This window comes from Cynocephalus volans, chromosome 9, assembly GCF_027409185.1.
Source record: "Cynocephalus volans isolate mCynVol1 chromosome 9, mCynVol1.pri, whole genome shotgun sequence".
Classification (NCBI taxonomy): Eukaryota; Metazoa; Chordata; class Mammalia; order Dermoptera; family Cynocephalidae; genus Cynocephalus; species Cynocephalus volans.
Window position 1 is genome coordinate 1,650,635 of NC_084468.1, and position 17,478 is coordinate 1,668,112.

The window sequence follows — 17,478 nt, forward strand, 5'->3', positions numbered from 1 at the left end:
CCTGCCGGGGAGAGGCCTGCACAGCCTTGGGAAGTGTAACAGATACTGGAAATAGCAGGGGTAATGATGATTTTGGAAAATACTTTTTTCTTCTTTCAAAAGTAATTAATATGGTTCCCAAGTTCCCACTGAAGGCAAAGCGGTCAGGCTAACCGTTCCCGGCCCTGCGGCGCCTGAGCTGTCCTCAGCTTTCGCTGACCACGGCCTCTACTCGGTGGGCTGAGCCTGTGGTCCTAGGTGTCCTTGGAATCCTCCAGCCCTGGTCTCCCCACAACCCCAGTCCTGACAGCTGCCTAGCAAAGGCCGGGACCCAGAGCAGGGAGGGTGAGCTGGCCCCAAAGCACAGCTCCAGGGCCTTTCTTTAGAAAAGCTAAACTTTAATTGTTCAGATAGTTTTACAATGAAAATAGGTACTCGAAGACTGGTCTTAAGTGTCCACAACTGTACAAAAGACAAATACAAAACTCTCAGGCAGGCGTGACAGTGGGTGAGGCCCATCGCCTCCTGTTCTCTGGCATCGCTGCGGCGTCCCCAGCATCACCTCAGCACCACCTTTGGTCCCCTCAACCTCACGGGGTGGGGAGGGTGTTGCACTAGCAATGAAAAGCCCTCACTCAGTCAGTGGAATTTCTTTAAGAAAAAATAAAAAGTGGTAAAAGTCTTAACAGGCAGAGCTGTCACTAAAACTAGGAAGTTGTAACTTCTTTGGTTAACTCTGAAGTTCAAAAATGTATACTGAATCCAAAAATGTGTCTTAAATCACACAAAAAGTAACCCATATTAAAATTTAAAAAAATAACCCCCAAAACACGCCAGAAAAGTGAATCTAAAACTTAAACAGGCTGGGGCTCAGCAGTGCATCAGTGGCCGGGAAGGTGGGTTGGGGACCAGCCGTGGAGGCGGGCGGTCCCTAGGAAACGTTGGTCATGGGCTTGTACTTCTTGAAGCGCGTCCACTGGCCCGTGGCGTAGTTCATCTCGAACACTGTGTCCACCAGCATGGTGGTGCTGCCCTGGCCGTCCGCCTTGGGCAGGTCCTCTGTGTGCTCACTGAGCTTGATCTGGATCACGTCCCCTTGCTCCTGGCATGGGTTCTCTGTGGGGGGCAGTGGCTGCTGGGTGGACGCCTGGGGACAAGGAGCCCATACCCCACCCTACCCAGGGCACCACCCGGCCCGGCCACACGGACGCACCTCGGGAGCCGGCCATGAAGCCAAGGATGAGGGCCTTTTCGGGCCGCGTGACTTTGTTGGCCGTCTTGAACATCTCCTGGGCAGCAAACATCTGCTCTCTCTACAAGCAGCAAGAGAGGGGTATAGGTGCCTGGGCCTCACCAGGGCCACCACCTGCTTCCACCTGCAGGCCTGTGCCAGGCATGGCCAGTACCCCACCCCAGGTGCAGTCATGTGAGGCCCTACCACCAACCAGGTGGTCCATGGGCCCCGCTAGGGCACACCTACCGTGAGGGACAGGTTCTTCTTAGGCTGTTGCTGGGCAGGGGGCTGGGTCGGCGGGGCCACCATGGCCACCGGGGGTGTCTGGGCGGCAGGGGTGCCAGCTGGAGGCGTGGTAGGAGTCAGGGGCGAGGTGGGAGCTGCAGGCGTGGGTGTGGCTGGGCTTAGGCTGCTGTTGTACATGGGAGCCCTCTGCTTGAACTGTGCTGGTAGCGTGGGGCTTGGGGTGCTGGGCTCCTCGGGCGGCCGGCTGGCCTGCAAGTTGGCTTCCCGGGAAGATGGGGCTGTAGGCAGAGCGGGGCCTGGTGAGCGAGGCTGGGCAGGGAGTGTTGGGGGCTGGACCCAGATCCCCACCCCCACCGCGTGCCCTGGATCTAGTGCCCAGACCCCCATCTCAGGGCCACCTGCCCCTAGACCCCACTGCTCCTGCAGAGGCGACAGGCTCAGCCCCACTTCCCAGGCCCTGACTGCTCATCTGCCCCCAACCCGTGTGCTCTGTGCTGCTCCTCTCTGACAAGAAGTTGGAGCACCTGGAGACACCCACCAGACCAGGGGCATAAGTCCCAAGAATGCTGCCAGACGGGCAGAGCCAGGGTTTCAGGCCTTTCCAGAGCCACAAATGTCCAGGCTCTGGTCAGCTCCTGGCACCACACGCCACGCACTGGTGGGCAGAAAGAAGAAGACAGCTTCCTTGGGCCCCACACCCTCCAGGCCCAGTGAGGACACCTGACCCCAAGGGCCCCCTGCCCACTGAGCTCCTGGCCAGCAAAGCAGAGCCCACTGGAGCAAAAGCCCAAACACAGAGCTTACTAACCCAAATTTAACTTTTCCTCAGGTATTTTCTTTCCAAAATTCTGGGACTGAGAGGGAGCCCCTGGGCCCCAAGGTGATGTAGCCTCGGCGGGGCCCTCCCTCTGGGAAAAATGGCCCACCCAGAGGGCAAGACACCCCCAGCCAGGATTTTCTTTTCTGCCATGCCCCACAGTGGGCAGCTGACTGTTCACCCCCAGTAAGGGCACAGTCAATCAGAGCTTTGAGCTTCCTGAAATGTGCACTGGCCAGGAGGGGCTCCCACCCCCAGCACCAGCAGGGGCTGAAAGAAAACCACAGGGAACTGATGTCCTGACGTGGAAGAAGCCATGGAACCTGTGGTCCCCAGTGGCACCATGTGGCAGACACGAGTGTGAGCCAAGGTGGTGGAGGCCCTGCCCATGCTCACCTGGCGGGGTCTCAGAGCTGGGTGTGTAGGAGGCAGCAGGCACCGCGCTGGGTGTGGAGGGAAGGTAGCTGGTGGAGGGCAGCGCAGGCTCACTGCCGAGAGACCCAAGTTTCTGGAAGACAGACGTGATGGTCCCTCCCGGAAGGGGCCCAGGGCTTCAGCGCATGCTCCCCCACCCCAGAGCCAGGGAAGGGGCTGCTACAGCCACGAGCCCCCAGCACCTGAAGCCACCTCGGCAGGAGGGGCTGAGCTGCTCCTGTTAAGGAGAGGAGGGTGGTCCAGGAACCTCCCAACCCAACCAGCTTCGAGGAAAGAACAAAGCTCAGCAGGCTGCTCCTGCTGCAGAAGGACCTGCGTGCTCTGAGATGGCCGGAGAGCAGCCACGGCAGGAGGACGGAGCCTGTTCCCTGGGAACGAGTGCTGTGACACGGCCTCCTCCAGGCATGGCCGCAACAGGCCACACAGACTCTGGGGGAGGGGCTGCTCCCAGCTGTCCAACCTCCCCCTCCCATGGGCATGACCATGGTCTCTAGGGCACAGAGGTCCCTGACAGCAGCCACACCTAGCACCCCCCACAGGCCTGGCCCCCATTCACGCACGGCCACCTGCAGCAGGCACACCACCCTTGCCTGACATGGGGAAACCAAGGAGCAGTGGTGAGTGGATTCCCCAGGCAGCCCCCGTGAGGGCGTGTGGCAGATGCTCAGAGTCTGACGCCCAAGTCAGGGGCCGGGCCCATGCCACCTCTCATATACACAAACATACATCTCCATCCATCCAGACATCACCCGCATGCACGTACATACATATACATACATACATACGTATGTTCTCCGACAGGACACATTTAGTGGCTAAGAATCAGAACAAGGGGAGCACATACTCGGCGGCAGCAGGTGCCAGGGCAGACGCTGGCGGCTGTGGGAGGTGCCGCAGCCACGCTGCTCTCCAGCCTACCTGTGTAGACACCAGGCCGGCTGCGTAGTCCGGGGTGGCGTTTTCAACGACTGTCTCTTCCTTGGCTGGCTTTTCCACCACCTCTGCATCTGTGGACAGAGCAAGAGTCCTCCTGCTGGTTCAGAAGGAACAGGCTTTGTCCCTGCAAGCTCAGCTCAAGACAGCAACAGGCACCTCAAATAGTCTCCAGGCAAAGGAGAAGACAATGGCCACCAGCACGATGTGAAAACAAGCGTCCGTCGGTCAGAGAAGAGGGACCCCCAGGAAGAGCGGTCCTCTCCTGTCACCTAGCAGCCCCGCCTGGGAAGCACCCCCTGCAGCTGCCGCTCCCTCCGTGGACCCTAGCGGACAGCCCCGGACACGCACCTAACGTCTTTCTTCTTCTCTTTGCTTCTCGGCCAGCACCGACCATATCCAGCTCAGAGATATCGAGCAGCTGCCAAAACACACACAAGCGCACACTTAGCTACAATGCGAAGGGGAAGCGAGGCTGACCTTGCCGGGGGCGTCATAGGAGCTGGGGGATGGGCCCACCTTCACGCCCCTTTCTTTCCGCAGGGGTGTCCTCGAAGGCGGGATAGGGGTCCGGTTCCCGGTAGGGCTGAAGACGCTGGGTGTGGTGGGGCTTCTGAAGGGCGCCTGCTTCGGGATGCCTTTGAGAGGGGCTGGGGAGAGGACAGTGCCTGTCAGTGGTCCAGCGGGAGCTCCCACACCCTCTGACCACCGGAGAGGGCCCACGACGGGGGCTGCTCCGGGGAGGACTTCAAGGAGGGGGCCGGCTCCTGCCACTGTCTGTATGTTCCACCCTTTTCTACAATGAGCAGAGGCTGTCCCTGCCAGCGTCACTGTGGGGAAGGGATGCATAGCCGAGACCCCGTGACATAGCCTTGCAAGTGTGCTTGGAAGAACCCTGCTACAGGCCCAGCAGGTGACGGCTGGCCAGGACACCTGTGACTCCCAGACCTCAGAGGGCAGCCAACCAAGGGCCTCCCAGAGTCAGCCCTCCCAGAAGGGAAAGGACATCAGTCCACCGTGGCCATTTTGTCAAGAACACCGAGCAAAGACAAAGGCACCACGTCACCTCAGAACACTGGGCCTTCGGTCAGCATGGACAGGCCAGCCTCTATTTTCCTCTTGCGCATCTCAGTACACAGACGCCCACACACCCTCCTCTCCCCAAGCCCCGTCCTCCTGTCGGGTGATGACGCGCCCTAGGTTGCCTTGGTGTACATCAGCACCTGCCACACCCTGCGCCCTCCAGGGCATGCTCAGATCTCACACAAGGACCCAGGCCTACAGCAGGGAAGTGCCCACAGAACCGCACCATCAGAACGCTGGGCAGAGGACGGACACACTGACAAATATCTGGTCCTCCCCTCCCTCCCTGGCTGAGCAAGTGCAGCTCCCGCCCTCGGGGTGCCTTGCTGGGGCAGAAAGGAAGATGGGATCTGCTCCAGGGGGCCAGGTGGAATGCAGAGCGAGGCAGAGCCTTGGCTGCTGTGGGCAGGGAAAGGACAGAGGGGACCAGCTTGGTGGGACAAGATCCCAAATGAACCACGTGGTGCAGGCACTGAGCACCCCACGCAGGAGGGTCAAAAAAGGGAAGCCCTGCAACGCCATCAAGTGTGCATTTACCAGTTACTCCCCGACACAGGAGAGTGGCCATCCTGCCCGCTGTCCCCTGGGCTTTGTCCAGCGCCTTCTGGAGGTGCACTGTGCCCTGGCCATGGTTCCCAGGGGCAATCCCGTTTTCTTGTGATCCATGTCCATCCTACTTAAGCTCGTGCCCAACCCCAGGGAGGAACATGCTCAAATCAACAAGGACACATCAAGGCACAGGTCTGAGAACAGCAGGTGGGGCTGGCCAGCAGCAGGAGGCAGTTTACTCCGTGCAGGGGGCTAGGAGTCCCCATCTCCAGGCACTGTCGCTGCCGCTGCCTCCCCACACATGCACAGACATGGGGCACAACAGCAGCACTGGGCCAGTGGCCAAACCGGGCGAGACAGGAGTAGGCACGTGGCACGTCTGCCCACGGACAGCCACTGCAGACCACAGCAAGTGTCTCCCTCAAACTCCGGCCCTCCTCCTCTTAGCACGCCTGTCCTTCCAGGTCTCTCCCTACATGGAAAAGCTCATGAAACTAACCCAGAGTTCTCTCCTCATTTCATAAATGACCCAGAAGGGATCTTTAGGGCCTATCGCCCCATCGATTTTAATGTTTAAGTGACTTTGCTAAGGAGGAAAAGCAGCGTCTTTCAGGTCAAGCCCCAAGTCTGACAAGCTATGATGGCTCTGACCGTGAGCAACCCAGATGCGGGGCAGCTCTCAGGGCCTGTGCGCTCTGTCGTGAGCACGAACACATGAAGGCACTCAGCCGTGCAGCAGGGCGGTGGCCTTACTTGTGGTGTCCATCTTCCGGAGCAGCCCCCGGCCCTTGGCATGGAAGGGCACTCCCGCACTCCTCTTCAGCTGCTGCGCGGTCTCAGTGGCTGCAAGGGAAGGACGTGTGTGTCAGCACTCATCAGAATGGCACCGCCTCTCACCCCATGCAAGTCCCACCTGTGGGAGCCTACTGTACAAGGACGAGTTGGAAGTATTCGTACACCGAGGCTCGTTTTCCTAACTAACCACCTGCCCATTTACTGAGAAGCCTAACCCAAGTCAAATGTTCCCAGATTTTCTGCGTCAAAAACTCTTTCCCGTAAGCATGCTCAAGCGCTGTAGCATGCCTGCACTTCCCAGGAGACGGGGCCAATGGCTCCCTATCTCCCCATGGACCGCCCGGGCCTCCAGCTGGAGACATCAGCTCATGCCCATGGACCACCATCCTCACCAATGGTCAGCAGACAAAGCTTAGGATTCCCCTCACAAATGCATAATTATAAGGAAGAAACAAAAAAGAGACTTTCCTGACTTGGCTCAGTAGGGCTGGAGGGTGAGGGGAGACCAAATGCCCCTAGCAGACCCTGGGCCACTGCTGGCTACACGTGGGAGGACAGAGCAGGTGCAGCTGCTGACCTCCTGGCGGGGACGCGTCTGCCACGGGGGCTGGGCCTGAGGGATAGAGCAGAGACCTCTCAAGCTGCCCAGTGGCCCTGCAGTGCCATGGAGCCCAAGACAGTGTTGGGCCCGACGCTATTTAAACTGAGAGTCACGGACAGCTGCTGTATTTTATTTGGACTCTCTGAAAGCGGCGTTTATGTATGTTATTAATATTAATTTCGGAACCTTTCAAAACAATTTATTGAAACCAATTTCCTTGCCCTTTTCCCAGTCAACATCTTCTACACACAGTTTGTAAGACACTATTTGGAAAAACATTTAATGAAATGATCAAATATCTTTAAGGTCAAATCTAGATCACTGGCAGCTCAAGAGGAAGGTAAAGATATGAGTTAATGCCAGTGCTCCCCCACGCGGAGGCTGCATCAGCCTTCCACGCCACTGTCTGCCGCAAAGGCGCACGGCAGCATGACTCAGTTGGTACAGACTCCATTTTTCTAACAAAGATTACGGACACCTTATCCTGAAAACCTGAAGTGTCTAAAACATGTTTTCAAAATATAGTTTGGTATAGCAATAAATTTCCAAAAAAAAAAACCACACCTCATGCAGAACTCCATCTTCCTGAAAAGAAAGAGTAGGAACCTTAAAATCTAAGAGAAATCTAAAATTAAAAGCTCTAGGGAGACAAAGCGTGATCTGCTCAGCAGTCAGCCTGCCCCATGGCTGGGCCCGCGGTGGCGCCATGCACGGGGACACTCACACTTCTGCAGGAGTTCCGCCCGCAGCGTGGCACTCTTGGGCTTCCGCTTCAACTGAAAGTGCTTCACCGGGGGTGTGAGGGGCCCAGCGAGGGTGGTCAGGGCGTTCTTATTCAAGTACTGGCACTCCAGTGGCAGCATGGCGGATGCCTCGCACTCGCCCACTGTGCAGAAACAACAGTCAGGGGCGCCTTTCCTTACTGGGGGTGCTTAGGCCGTACTCGCAGCTAACAGGACAACTGAGCTTTTGCTATCTGTAGTTGTGTAGCTTCTGCTTTGGTTTCAGGTCCCCTCTGCTCCAGCTTTGCCATCCCCAGGAAGTGAGGCCATCACAGTGGCCCATGTGGCAAGGACAGGCGGCCCCCCTCCCCAGGAGAGGGGCTCCACACAATCCTGTGGGAGCTTTTTAAAAACAGAAAGCCCAGGGAGAGAGGATGGGGAATGTCAGCCGTGAGCCCTCGGCATGGCAGGTGTCACAAATACTGCTGTTGCCAGAGGGGGTAACATTCCTAGAACACACACATCAAATTTTCGCAAAGCACGCCCCAAGCCACAGCAAGAGTCAGTCTGGCCTCCATAGGCTTCTCTCCTCCAGTCCCCGTGGGTCCTCAGGTCAGTGGTCTCTCCTGAACCCTGCTGAATCCCAGCCCTCCACAAAACTGCCCGTGCACGTTTGAGTCTGTGTGGTCACCCAGTGGTTAGAGCTCGGGAAAAGCCCACAGAAAACAGGTGCACCTGCTGCCTGGATGAGTTACAGGACCGCTTCAAGAAGCAGCGCAGAGCACAGTCAGGCCCCTCCTGCTCCCAAGGGACATTCCCCAGAGACACATCAAAGGGGTGGGTGTGGATGGTTCTGAAAGCATTTGTGTGGTGCGTGTGCAATTACAAATCAAGTAGAAACCTAAAAAGTACATGAGAAGAGCTGTCAGGAGCCACCCTCAGAGGACAGCCATGCCAGCAGCCCCTGCAGGAGCCAGAGCCTTGACTTCTCCAACACATGGCCCCGTCTTTCTGGGCGCTCCTCCCCTGCAGGAGGCTGGGGCACAAGGTTTAATCTTCCGGGCACTGCCAGTTCCAATTCTCCAAGGTAGGAGAAATTCAGAAAAGGTACATGCCACCACATATTCTCTATAACCATTTGCAAATATTTTCTAAGTGGTTTTCAGTTCACGTTCTAAATAATTAACTGATGATATTTCCAACATGTATTTCTGAGCATCTACTGTGGGTCAGAGAATGTTCTAGGCTCTTGAGATATAACCTGAACAGGTAAGGTTCCTGCCTGCGTGGAGCTAATCGGAGAGACGGTGAGTGAACGTGAAAACCACAAATGATACAACTTCAGATGAGGCAAGCATGGGGGGATGGGGCCTGCAGGCTGTCACAGTTTGTTTTTCAAGGGTTGGCAAAATGCCAGACAGCAGCATGTGGGGGGTGACGTGCGTACATAGTTAATATTTTAAGAACCATAACACACTCACAGTAAACAACACACACTCTAAAAATCAAATTCATTTTAGAAAAAAATGTTTAAAATAAGACCCATTTCCCTCACCCCAACATGAATTAAAGCCACAAAACGTACCCTTTTCTCTAAGTTCTCCTAAAATATCTTGAACATTGGGATTCTGCTCCTCAAGGTCAAGATTAAGCGACCCCGTGTCTGGAAAGGACTTCAGAATGTCAGCGACCATGAGAACCCAGGGGTCTGAGTCCAGGCTGGCGAGCTGGATGATCTCCATCAGGGCACCCTTCATCTGCCAAGAGAGAAGACGCTGCTGGCATGACCGCCTGCTCCTGACGAACATGCCCACCTCCAACCTGGCCAGAGCTCCTGGGGGGCACAGGGCAGCACCATCCTCTGTGCCAATGGCCCAGCCCTGGCACCCACACTTCCACCTGTGGGCTCTCTTTCCTCTGCACCCCACCCCCACCCTGGGGCACCAGCTTCTCTGAGCTGCCACAGCCTCCACCAGGTCGCCATGCCCCAGCCTCCTGGACAGCTCCCAGCAGCACCCAATACTCTGGGCTTGATTTCTCTCTGGTGTGCAGACTTAACAGAAGCTGAAGGCCCAGAAGCCAGGGTTGCCGTCACCTCCACTGAAGAAACCTGCTGATGCGGGTGTCTTGAGTATGAAGTGCTGGGCCCAGGGCCAGCGATGGAGTGCACAGAGGAAGGCAGGTGGCCTGACACACTCAGCAGAGCAAAGGGACAGGGGCTTGGTCACCTGTGGCCATCCAGGGGAAGGGAGAGTGTGGGAAGGCAGAAAAGGGCTGGAGGAGCTGGATCAGCACCTGCGACAGCTGAGTTGAGGTGTGCGGCCGTGACCCACCAGCCTTCTGGGTCAGAAACGGCCATCTCGGGGGCTGGCAGGAGCTGCTGGGACTCAGGACCTCTCAGGAAGTACAGCGAAGCCCTGCATTTGCCATGTCTATGTGGATGGGCTCACATCCATCTCTTTTCTTTGGAAGGTAAGAGGAGAACAACTTGCAAGAGGCCAGCATGCCTGAAGGACACTGGTGATGTGGAGCCTTTGATGCTGGCACTGCTCGCCACGTCCCTCAACATCTGGGAGGCTGAATCCTCCCCCAGGCCACCCTCCTGCCCCACCCCATGGAGCCCAGGCCTGCCGGGGCTGCTTCGGCTACATGAATCCACAAATCCTTTTCATGAGAAAACGCTAAAGAGCCAGTACATGGTGTGCCATGTTCCTCTCCTGCCATTCCCACAGGACTGGCAATGTCCCCTGCCCAAGGGGCTGCTTGGAAAACTTGGTGCACAGCAGAGCTTCCCGTGAGGGGCACAAGTGCGAGAGGGGCTGGTGACTGTGGAGCAAACAACAGCATCCTGCCCTGTGCAGACGCCCAGCCAAAACCCCAGCAGAAGTCCTCCCTGACGTCTCCGCAAAAGTCAAAGTCCTATCCTAAGAGGGCTGTGGCCATGGGCCTCATTGCCCGCCTCATCTCACACGCCCTTGCGGGGGGGGGTTCAGAAGCACAAAAGGTCCGATTCACTCTCTTTGTTAGCTTCCCACTGCCCTTGGAGACCATAACCTGGCTCAAGAAGCCGCTGCCTGCATGCTGTCCTGTCACTGTGCCTTCAGCCTCTCAGGAACAACCAGCATAGCCTCCAGCCAGACCCAATGCCCAGCACCTGCTGGGGACCTGTGCCCTTATCCTTCAGGAGTAGACAGGCTTGTGCCCCAAGCTCCGCCCAGATGGGGCCAGTCAGCTTGCACCTGCCATCCCCAAACACATGGTAGCCCCCTCATCCATTCACCACACCTGAGTATGCTGAGTATGCAGACACAGAGACAGACGTGTGCCAAGAAGAGGAAGAGGACACAGGCACGTGCATGGAGTGATGTGCCTAAAGCCAAGGAACACCTGAGGCTTCCAGAAGCTAGGAGAGGCCGGGAACAGATTCTTTCCTGGAGCCTTTGAGGGAGCGTGGCCCTGCCAACACAGTGATTTGACTCCTGGCCACTCAGAGCTGAGAGACAATAAATTCCTGTTGCTCTAAGCCACTCAGTTTGTGTACTCTGTTACAGCAGCCCCAGGAAACAAATGCACACACAAAGAGGAAAGTTGGATAGTATTTTACAGTAAAGAAAAAACGGTAAAGAAAAAAAGTCAGGGGGGTTAAAAACAAAAAAGACCACTGTTATAAACTGAACGTTTGTGTCCCTCCGCAAATTCATATGTGAAGGCTGTCTGACTTTGTTCAGGATGCTACGACAGAATACCAAAGACTGGGTGGCTTATGAACAACAGACATTTATTATTTACAGTTCTGGAGGCTGGAGCTAACTCCAACATCAAAATGCTGTCAGATTTGGTGTCTGGTGAGGACCCGCTTCCCGGTTCTCAGATGGCCCATCCTCGCTATGTCCTCACATGGCAGAAGGGCTGAATGAGCTCCCTTGGGTCTATTTTATAAGGGCACTAATCCCTTTTATGAAGGCTCTGCCCTTATGACTTAATTATCTCCCCAAAAGCCCCACCTTCTAATACTATCACCTTAAGGGTTAGGAATTCAACTATGAATTTTTGGGGGACACAAACACTCAGACAATAGCAAAGCCTAATCCCCAATTAATGGTATTTGGAGATGAGGCCTTTGGGAGGTAATCAGGTCATGAGGGTAGGGCTCTGGTCTGAAGGGATTTCACACCTCCCCACCCCCCAAGAGAGCAGGTAGCAGGCAGCTAGCTATCTGCAAGCCAGGAGGAGTCCTCACTAGAAACCGAATCGGCTGGCACCTTGATCTTGGACTTCCAGCCACCAAGACCGAGAAATCACTCTCTGTTGTTTAAGCTGCCCAGTCTGTGGTACTGTTGTGGTAGCCTGTGCTGACTGATACATCTACCTTTAGATTAAACAAGATTACACACGCGCACACACACACAGGCACCACTAATTCATGAGGAAAGGAGAATCAGCTTGCATCTAGCACCTGGTGTGGAGCCCTGGGCTCAGAACACAGAGAAAAATAAAACTAACTCCTAGTCTAACATCACGTGTGAGAGTGGACTTTTGATGCACTAGAGACCTATTTATGAACAGGATGTGCAAAAGAACAAAATAAGTACAAAGAAAGTAGAAGGAAGAAAATTAGAGCAAAGATTAGTGGAACAAAAACAACATCAACAAAGCCAAAAGCTGGTTCTTTGAAAAGTCTTACCAAATTGACAAACATACAGTGAAATGGATCAAGAAAAAAGAAAAATGAAAAAGGGAACATCACTACACATGCTTCTGAAGTTACAAAAGATTAAGAGAATATTATTAACTACTTTATGCTAATAAACTTGAAAATTTAGTAGAAACGGCCAAATTCCTAGAAAAATATAACATCGAAATGTATTTAAGACCATAAAACCAAAAATCAATACTCAAAAATCTTCCCACAAAAAAGAATCCCAGGCCCAGAAGTCTTCATTATCAAGTTCTACCAAACATTTAGGAAGAAATAATGCTACTATTAAGCAAACTTTCCAGAGAAGAGGAAAACAGAGAATATGTTACAACTCCTTTTATAAGGGTAGCATAACCTCATACCAAAATCTGACAAAAATAGTCTGGGAAAGTAAACCATAGATCAACCTCACCCATGAACACAGATACAAAATTCATATGCAAAATATCAGGACAATATAACCCAACAAACATAAAATGACCAACTGAGGTTTACCTCAGGAATGCAAGGTTGGTTTGCAATCAATGCTACTCTGTTAATGTGATGGATTACATGTCAATAGATTTCTTAAGCATTTGATAACAACAGAAATTGATTTATGTTCATACTCACTAGGATGGTTGTATCAAGTAGACAGATAACAAGTGCTGGCTGGCAAGGATGTGAGAAACTGAATACTCAAAAATCACTGAGGGGAATGTAAAATGGTACAGCCACTACTATACAAAACAGGCAGTTCTTCAAAATGTTAAACACAGAGTTACCATCTGGCCCCACAATTCTACTCATAGGTATAAATCCAAGAGAACTGAAAACACACATCCACACAAAACCCTATGGTGTTCATAGCAGCATTATTCATAATTGCCAAAAAGTGGAAACAACCCAAATGTCATTGACTGATATGCCTTTTCTGGACATTTCATATAAGTGAATCATACATGCGGTCTTTTGTGTCTGACTTCTTTCACTTTACGTAATGTCTTCAGGGTTCATTTGTGTTGTAACATACATCAGCACATCTCTGAATGATGGTCCGTTGTATGGATAGGCCATATTTTACTCATCCATTATTCATCAAAAAAAGAAAAAAGTAATTGGAAAGAGAAGCAATATTAAGTACACAGAAAAATCAAGAAGATTCTACAGAGAAATTACTGCAATTAGTAATACTATAGCACAGATGCTATACACAAACTCATTATCTAAAATCAATTACTTTTCTATATACCAGTAACAAGTAGAAAACAAAATTTTAACATACTATTTACAACTGAATGAAAAGATATGAAATATCTAGGAATATATAAGATGGAAGGCCTCTACAGAGGAAATCATAAAACCTTATGGCAGATATTAAAGATCTAAAAAGATATGCCCATATTCACAAATTATTTAATATTACTAAGAAGATTTCAGGCTGGCTGGTTAGTTCAGTTGGTACACTGCAGTGTTATAACACCAAGGTCATGGGTTCGGATCCGCATACCAACCAGCTGCCAAAAATAAAATAAAACCAGTGCCTGTACCCACACCATAAAAAAAAAAAAAAAAAAAATACCCCCCCCAATAAAAGATTTCACTCTAGAATGAACAATATATTCAATTCAGTCTTAAAATTCCAACAGGTTTGATGTGTGTAATTGGGAAGTGAATAGAAAATATGCAGATACATGCAAGTGCAAATGGCCAAGAATAGCCAGATGCTTCTGAGGAGGAGGGCTTGCCCTGTTAGCTATCAAGACTTATGAATAAAGCAATGATAACGACTGTGTGGGATTATTAGCACAGCAACACACAAGTGGCCCAAAAGAACAGAGCAGAGCCCAGAAACAGACCTACAGTGGAAATGACAGTGCACATCAATGGAAAGACTGTGGTTTCAATCAATGGTGCTGGACTAATAGGACATCCATGTGGAAAATACTAAAATTGGACTCCCAGCTGCACACAGTCATCAATTCCAGGTAGACTGAAGATTCAAGTGTGAAAGGCAGAACTGCACAGCTCTGCCAACACAGCACAGGGAGTGGTGTGGCCTTGGGTGGGATTGTGTCCTAAATGAAACATGATTGGCACCAACCACAGGGAAAGATGAAAACAATCACCTACCTTCAAACTAAAAGCTTCTCTTCATCCAAATATTCTGGGAAGAAATCTAAATCAAGCCACAACTGGGAGATATTTCTAACATATAAAATTGTAAAAGGACTGGTATCCAGAATTTATTTTTAAAAGGGGGGGAGGGGCAGCTGGCCAGTGAGCTCACTTGGGAGAGCATGGTGTTAGTAACACCAAGGTCCATGGGTTTGGATCCTGGCACTGGCCAGCTGCTACCCCCCACCCCCACCCCCACCCTGGCCAAAAAAGGGTTCGGATCCCTGTACAGGCCAGCCACCAAAAAATACACCCAAAAGCAAAAAAAAACCCAAAACAAAAAATAAACAAAAAAACTCCTATGAAGCAATTAGAAAAAAGAGAATCAGGAAGAAGAAGAAGGGGAAAAAAAAGAGAGATTTAAACAGATAATTTACAAAAAGAAAACCAAACAGCAAATAAACACATGAAAAGATGTTCAACTGTATAACTAATAAGGCAGATATAAATGAAGGGCCTGCCCGTGGCTCACTTGGGAGAGCGTGGTGTTGACAACACCAAGTCAAGGGTTAAGATCCCCTTACCGGTCATCTTTTTAAAAAAATTTTAAAAATAAAAAATAAGGGCCGAGCCCGTGGCGCACTCGGTAGAGTGCTGCGCTGGGAGCGCGGCGACGCTCCCGCCGCGGGTTCGGATCCTATATAGGAATGACCGGTGCACTCACTGGCTGAGTGCCCGTCACGAAAAAACGACAAAAAAAAAAAAAAAAATTAAAACCACCCAGTGATATTTACACATCCATCAGACTGACAAATTTTAGTGAGGAATATAATTTGTTACAACCACTTTGACACAATCCTATGACTCCCCCCGCCGACCCCCTTTCACTCCTAATATTACAGTCTAAGAACTGCATGCTTACAAGCACCAAATACCTACACAATAATGCTGGTAGCAGCATTATTCACAACAGCAAAAACCTGGCCGCAACCTAAGCGTCTCCGTATGACAGAAATGGATCAAGTACTGCCTGCTCAGAGAATGGAATACCACACAGCAATTAAAATTAAACCAGTCAGCTTCAACGTGGATGAATCTGTCAAGGTGTCAGCCAACAGACAGACACACCCACACCGTACCTACAAAATACACACCATGAGATACTGTAATATCAGGTTCACGTCAGAAGAAACCAAACTCTACTGTTTAGGAATGCATATATAATTGCTAACACTACAAAGAACAGCAAAGAAATGATCGCCCCTCCAAATGGGGGAGGAGAGAGGGACAAGGCTGTGGCTGGAAGGGGGCTGCTTCTGGGGGGGCAACTGTCCTCTCTCTTCACCTGTGTGGGGAGTACAGGAGTGGGTCCCTCTGCTATTACTGCTATTATAACTAATAGGTTATAACTGTGGGTTTTTTGAGATATAACGTATACAAAAGTGCGTATTCAGTTTAACAGCAGCAGCGGGGGAATGTTTAAATTTTGGTGCTTCAACTTTTGCAAAACTACTTAGTTTGCATGGAAAGCGACACATGTATATAAAATGTTTCCAAAAAAACAAAACACAAATCTCACTACCCACTCATTAGAAGGGTGCGCAAACATCAGCGCGATGGAACGAACTGAAAGAACAGAGAGTGACCTACTGGATACTTCGTAAGGCAAGGACAAAACAGCCACTCCGGGACTTACACTAAGGGCTCGAAACCAGAGCCCGGCGCTGGGGGGCCACTGGGGACCAGCTTCCCGGCGCGGCGTCCGACCCCCTCCCTGGGCCGACCAGGACCTCGTTTCAGGAGGACGCTGGACCTCGGACCCGGGTGACCCAGCTGGGGGCGGCGTGACCCCCGCCCCAAGATTCGACTGTGGCCTGGGAGGGAGAGGGGTTTCGGAAGTGGGGAGGAGCGGAAATAAGGCGGGGATGTGAGGGTCCTGAGGGGGAGGGGGAGGGGTGTGAGGGTCCCGAGGGGAGGGGTGTGAGGGTCCTGAGGGGAGGGGTGTGAGGGTCCCGAGGGGGAGGGTGTGAGGGTCCTGAGGGGAGGGGGAGGGGTGTGAGGGTCCCGAGGGGAGGGGTGTGAGGGTCCTGAGGGGAGGGGTGTGAGGGTCCCGAGGGGGAGGGTGTGAGGGTCCTGAGGGGAGGGGGAGGGGTGTGAGGGTCCCGAGGGGAGGGGTGTGAGGGTCCTGAGGGGAGGGGTGTGAGGGTCCCGAGGGGGAGGGTGTGAGGGTCCTGAGGGGAGGGGGAGGGGTGTGAGGGTCCCGAGGGGAGGGGTAGGGGTGTGAGGGTCCCGAGGGGAGGGGTAGGGGTGTGAGGGTCCTGAGGGGACGGGGAGGGGTGTGAGGGTCGGGAGGGGGCGTGTGGGGATCCAGAGGGGGAGGGGGTGTGAGGGGGAGGAGCGGGAAGGGGCGGGGAGCGCCCGTGGCGAGGCTGGGAAGGCTGCGGGGTCCGCTGGAGGTGGAGGCCGGCCCGCGCCGCTCTCGCCCGCCTCACCTCGTCCACCGTGCGACGCGGGAGGTGCAGCGTCCCGAGCAGCAGCTTAAGCTTCACGGCCGACGAGAGGCCGTGGAAGCAGAGGCGGATGTTGTCGATGACCGCGGCCGTGAGCAGGGACGCGATGCTGGGCGGCGCCCAGAGCTCGTCGGTGGCGCCCAGCTTGTTGTGCAGCCACAGGCCTGTGTCGCTCTCCCGCATGGACGCCATCTTGGGGGCCGCGCGCCACCGCGCCGGCATCTTAGGAGGACGCCTGCGCGCGCAGCCAGCCGGCGGGGCGGGGCGGGTCCGGGGCGGGGCCTGGGCGAGCCCCGCGCCGGCTTCCGTAGAGCGTCCCAGCGGCGCCCGCGGCGGCTCGGGATGGCCGCTGACAGAGCCTCTGAGGGGCGAGGGTCGGGGGTGCTGGCCGTGGCCTTCCCAGGGCCGTGCGGGGCGAGTGGCGGCCGCTCGAGCCCCCGGGTGCGCTGGCCCCCGGTCTGCCCTTGCTTCGCTCCCTCGGGCCTCGACTTGCCCTCCCGCGCTCACGGCGCGGCCAAGCCCAGCCCGGGGCCCCGGCCCCTGGACACGCCGGCGCGGCCCGGGAGGGGATGAGTCGCCAGACAGGCGCGCGGCAGTGCCCACGGAGAGGCCCGCGGCGCCGGCCGGGCTCCCCACGCCGCCGCTCTCCCCCCGCCGCCGCTCTCCGGCCTCCCGGGCAACCGTCCTAAGGGCGGGGCCTGCGCGCCCCCGGCCGGCTGCACCGCGAACCCTCCCGCCTGGCGCGGCGGGTCCCGGATCCCAGGCAGGGGCCGGAGCC

General features: G+C 53.9%; 1 protein-coding gene across 2 annotated transcripts; it reads right to left on the reverse strand.

The window, feature by feature from the left end:
- Window positions 1-356: 356 nt before the first annotated feature.
- On the reverse strand, window positions 357-16,931 carry NELFA (negative elongation factor complex member A). 2 transcript variants are annotated; one of them, XM_063107747.1, is made up of 11 exons: window positions 16,683-16,931; window positions 8,980-9,151; window positions 7,397-7,558; window positions 6,030-6,119; window positions 4,164-4,294; window positions 3,996-4,065; window positions 3,630-3,718; window positions 2,673-2,784; window positions 1,460-1,737; window positions 1,193-1,292; window positions 357-1,095 (listed from the first exon to the last, which is right to left on the reverse strand). In XM_063107747.1, the coding sequence occupies exons 1-11, from the start codon at window positions 16,920-16,922 to the stop codon at window positions 911-913; spliced, it is 1,629 nt and encodes a 542-aa protein (XP_062963817.1). In that variant the 5' UTR covers window positions 16,923-16,931; the 3' UTR covers window positions 357-910. The 2 variants fall into 2 exon arrangements, with proteins under 2 accessions (XP_062963817.1, XP_062963819.1); XM_063107749.1 differs by lacking the exon at window positions 16,683-16,931 and adding an exon at window positions 15,130-15,149.
- Window positions 16,932-17,478: the final 547 nt, after the last annotated feature.

Coding starts and splice junctions, on each gene's coding strand:
- NELFA (XM_063107747.1), bottom strand. CDS start 16,922: ATGCCGGCGCGGTGGCGCGCGGCCCCCAAGATGGCGTCCATGCGGGAG. Junction 7,559..8,979: donor AGGAGAACTTAGAGAAAAGG/GTACGTTTTGTG, acceptor GTTTCTGCACAG/TGGGCGAGTGCGAGGCATCC. Junction 1,293..1,459: donor AGAAGAACCTGTCCCTCACG/GTAGGTGTGCCC, acceptor TGCTGCTTGTAG/AGAGAGCAGATGTTTGCTGC.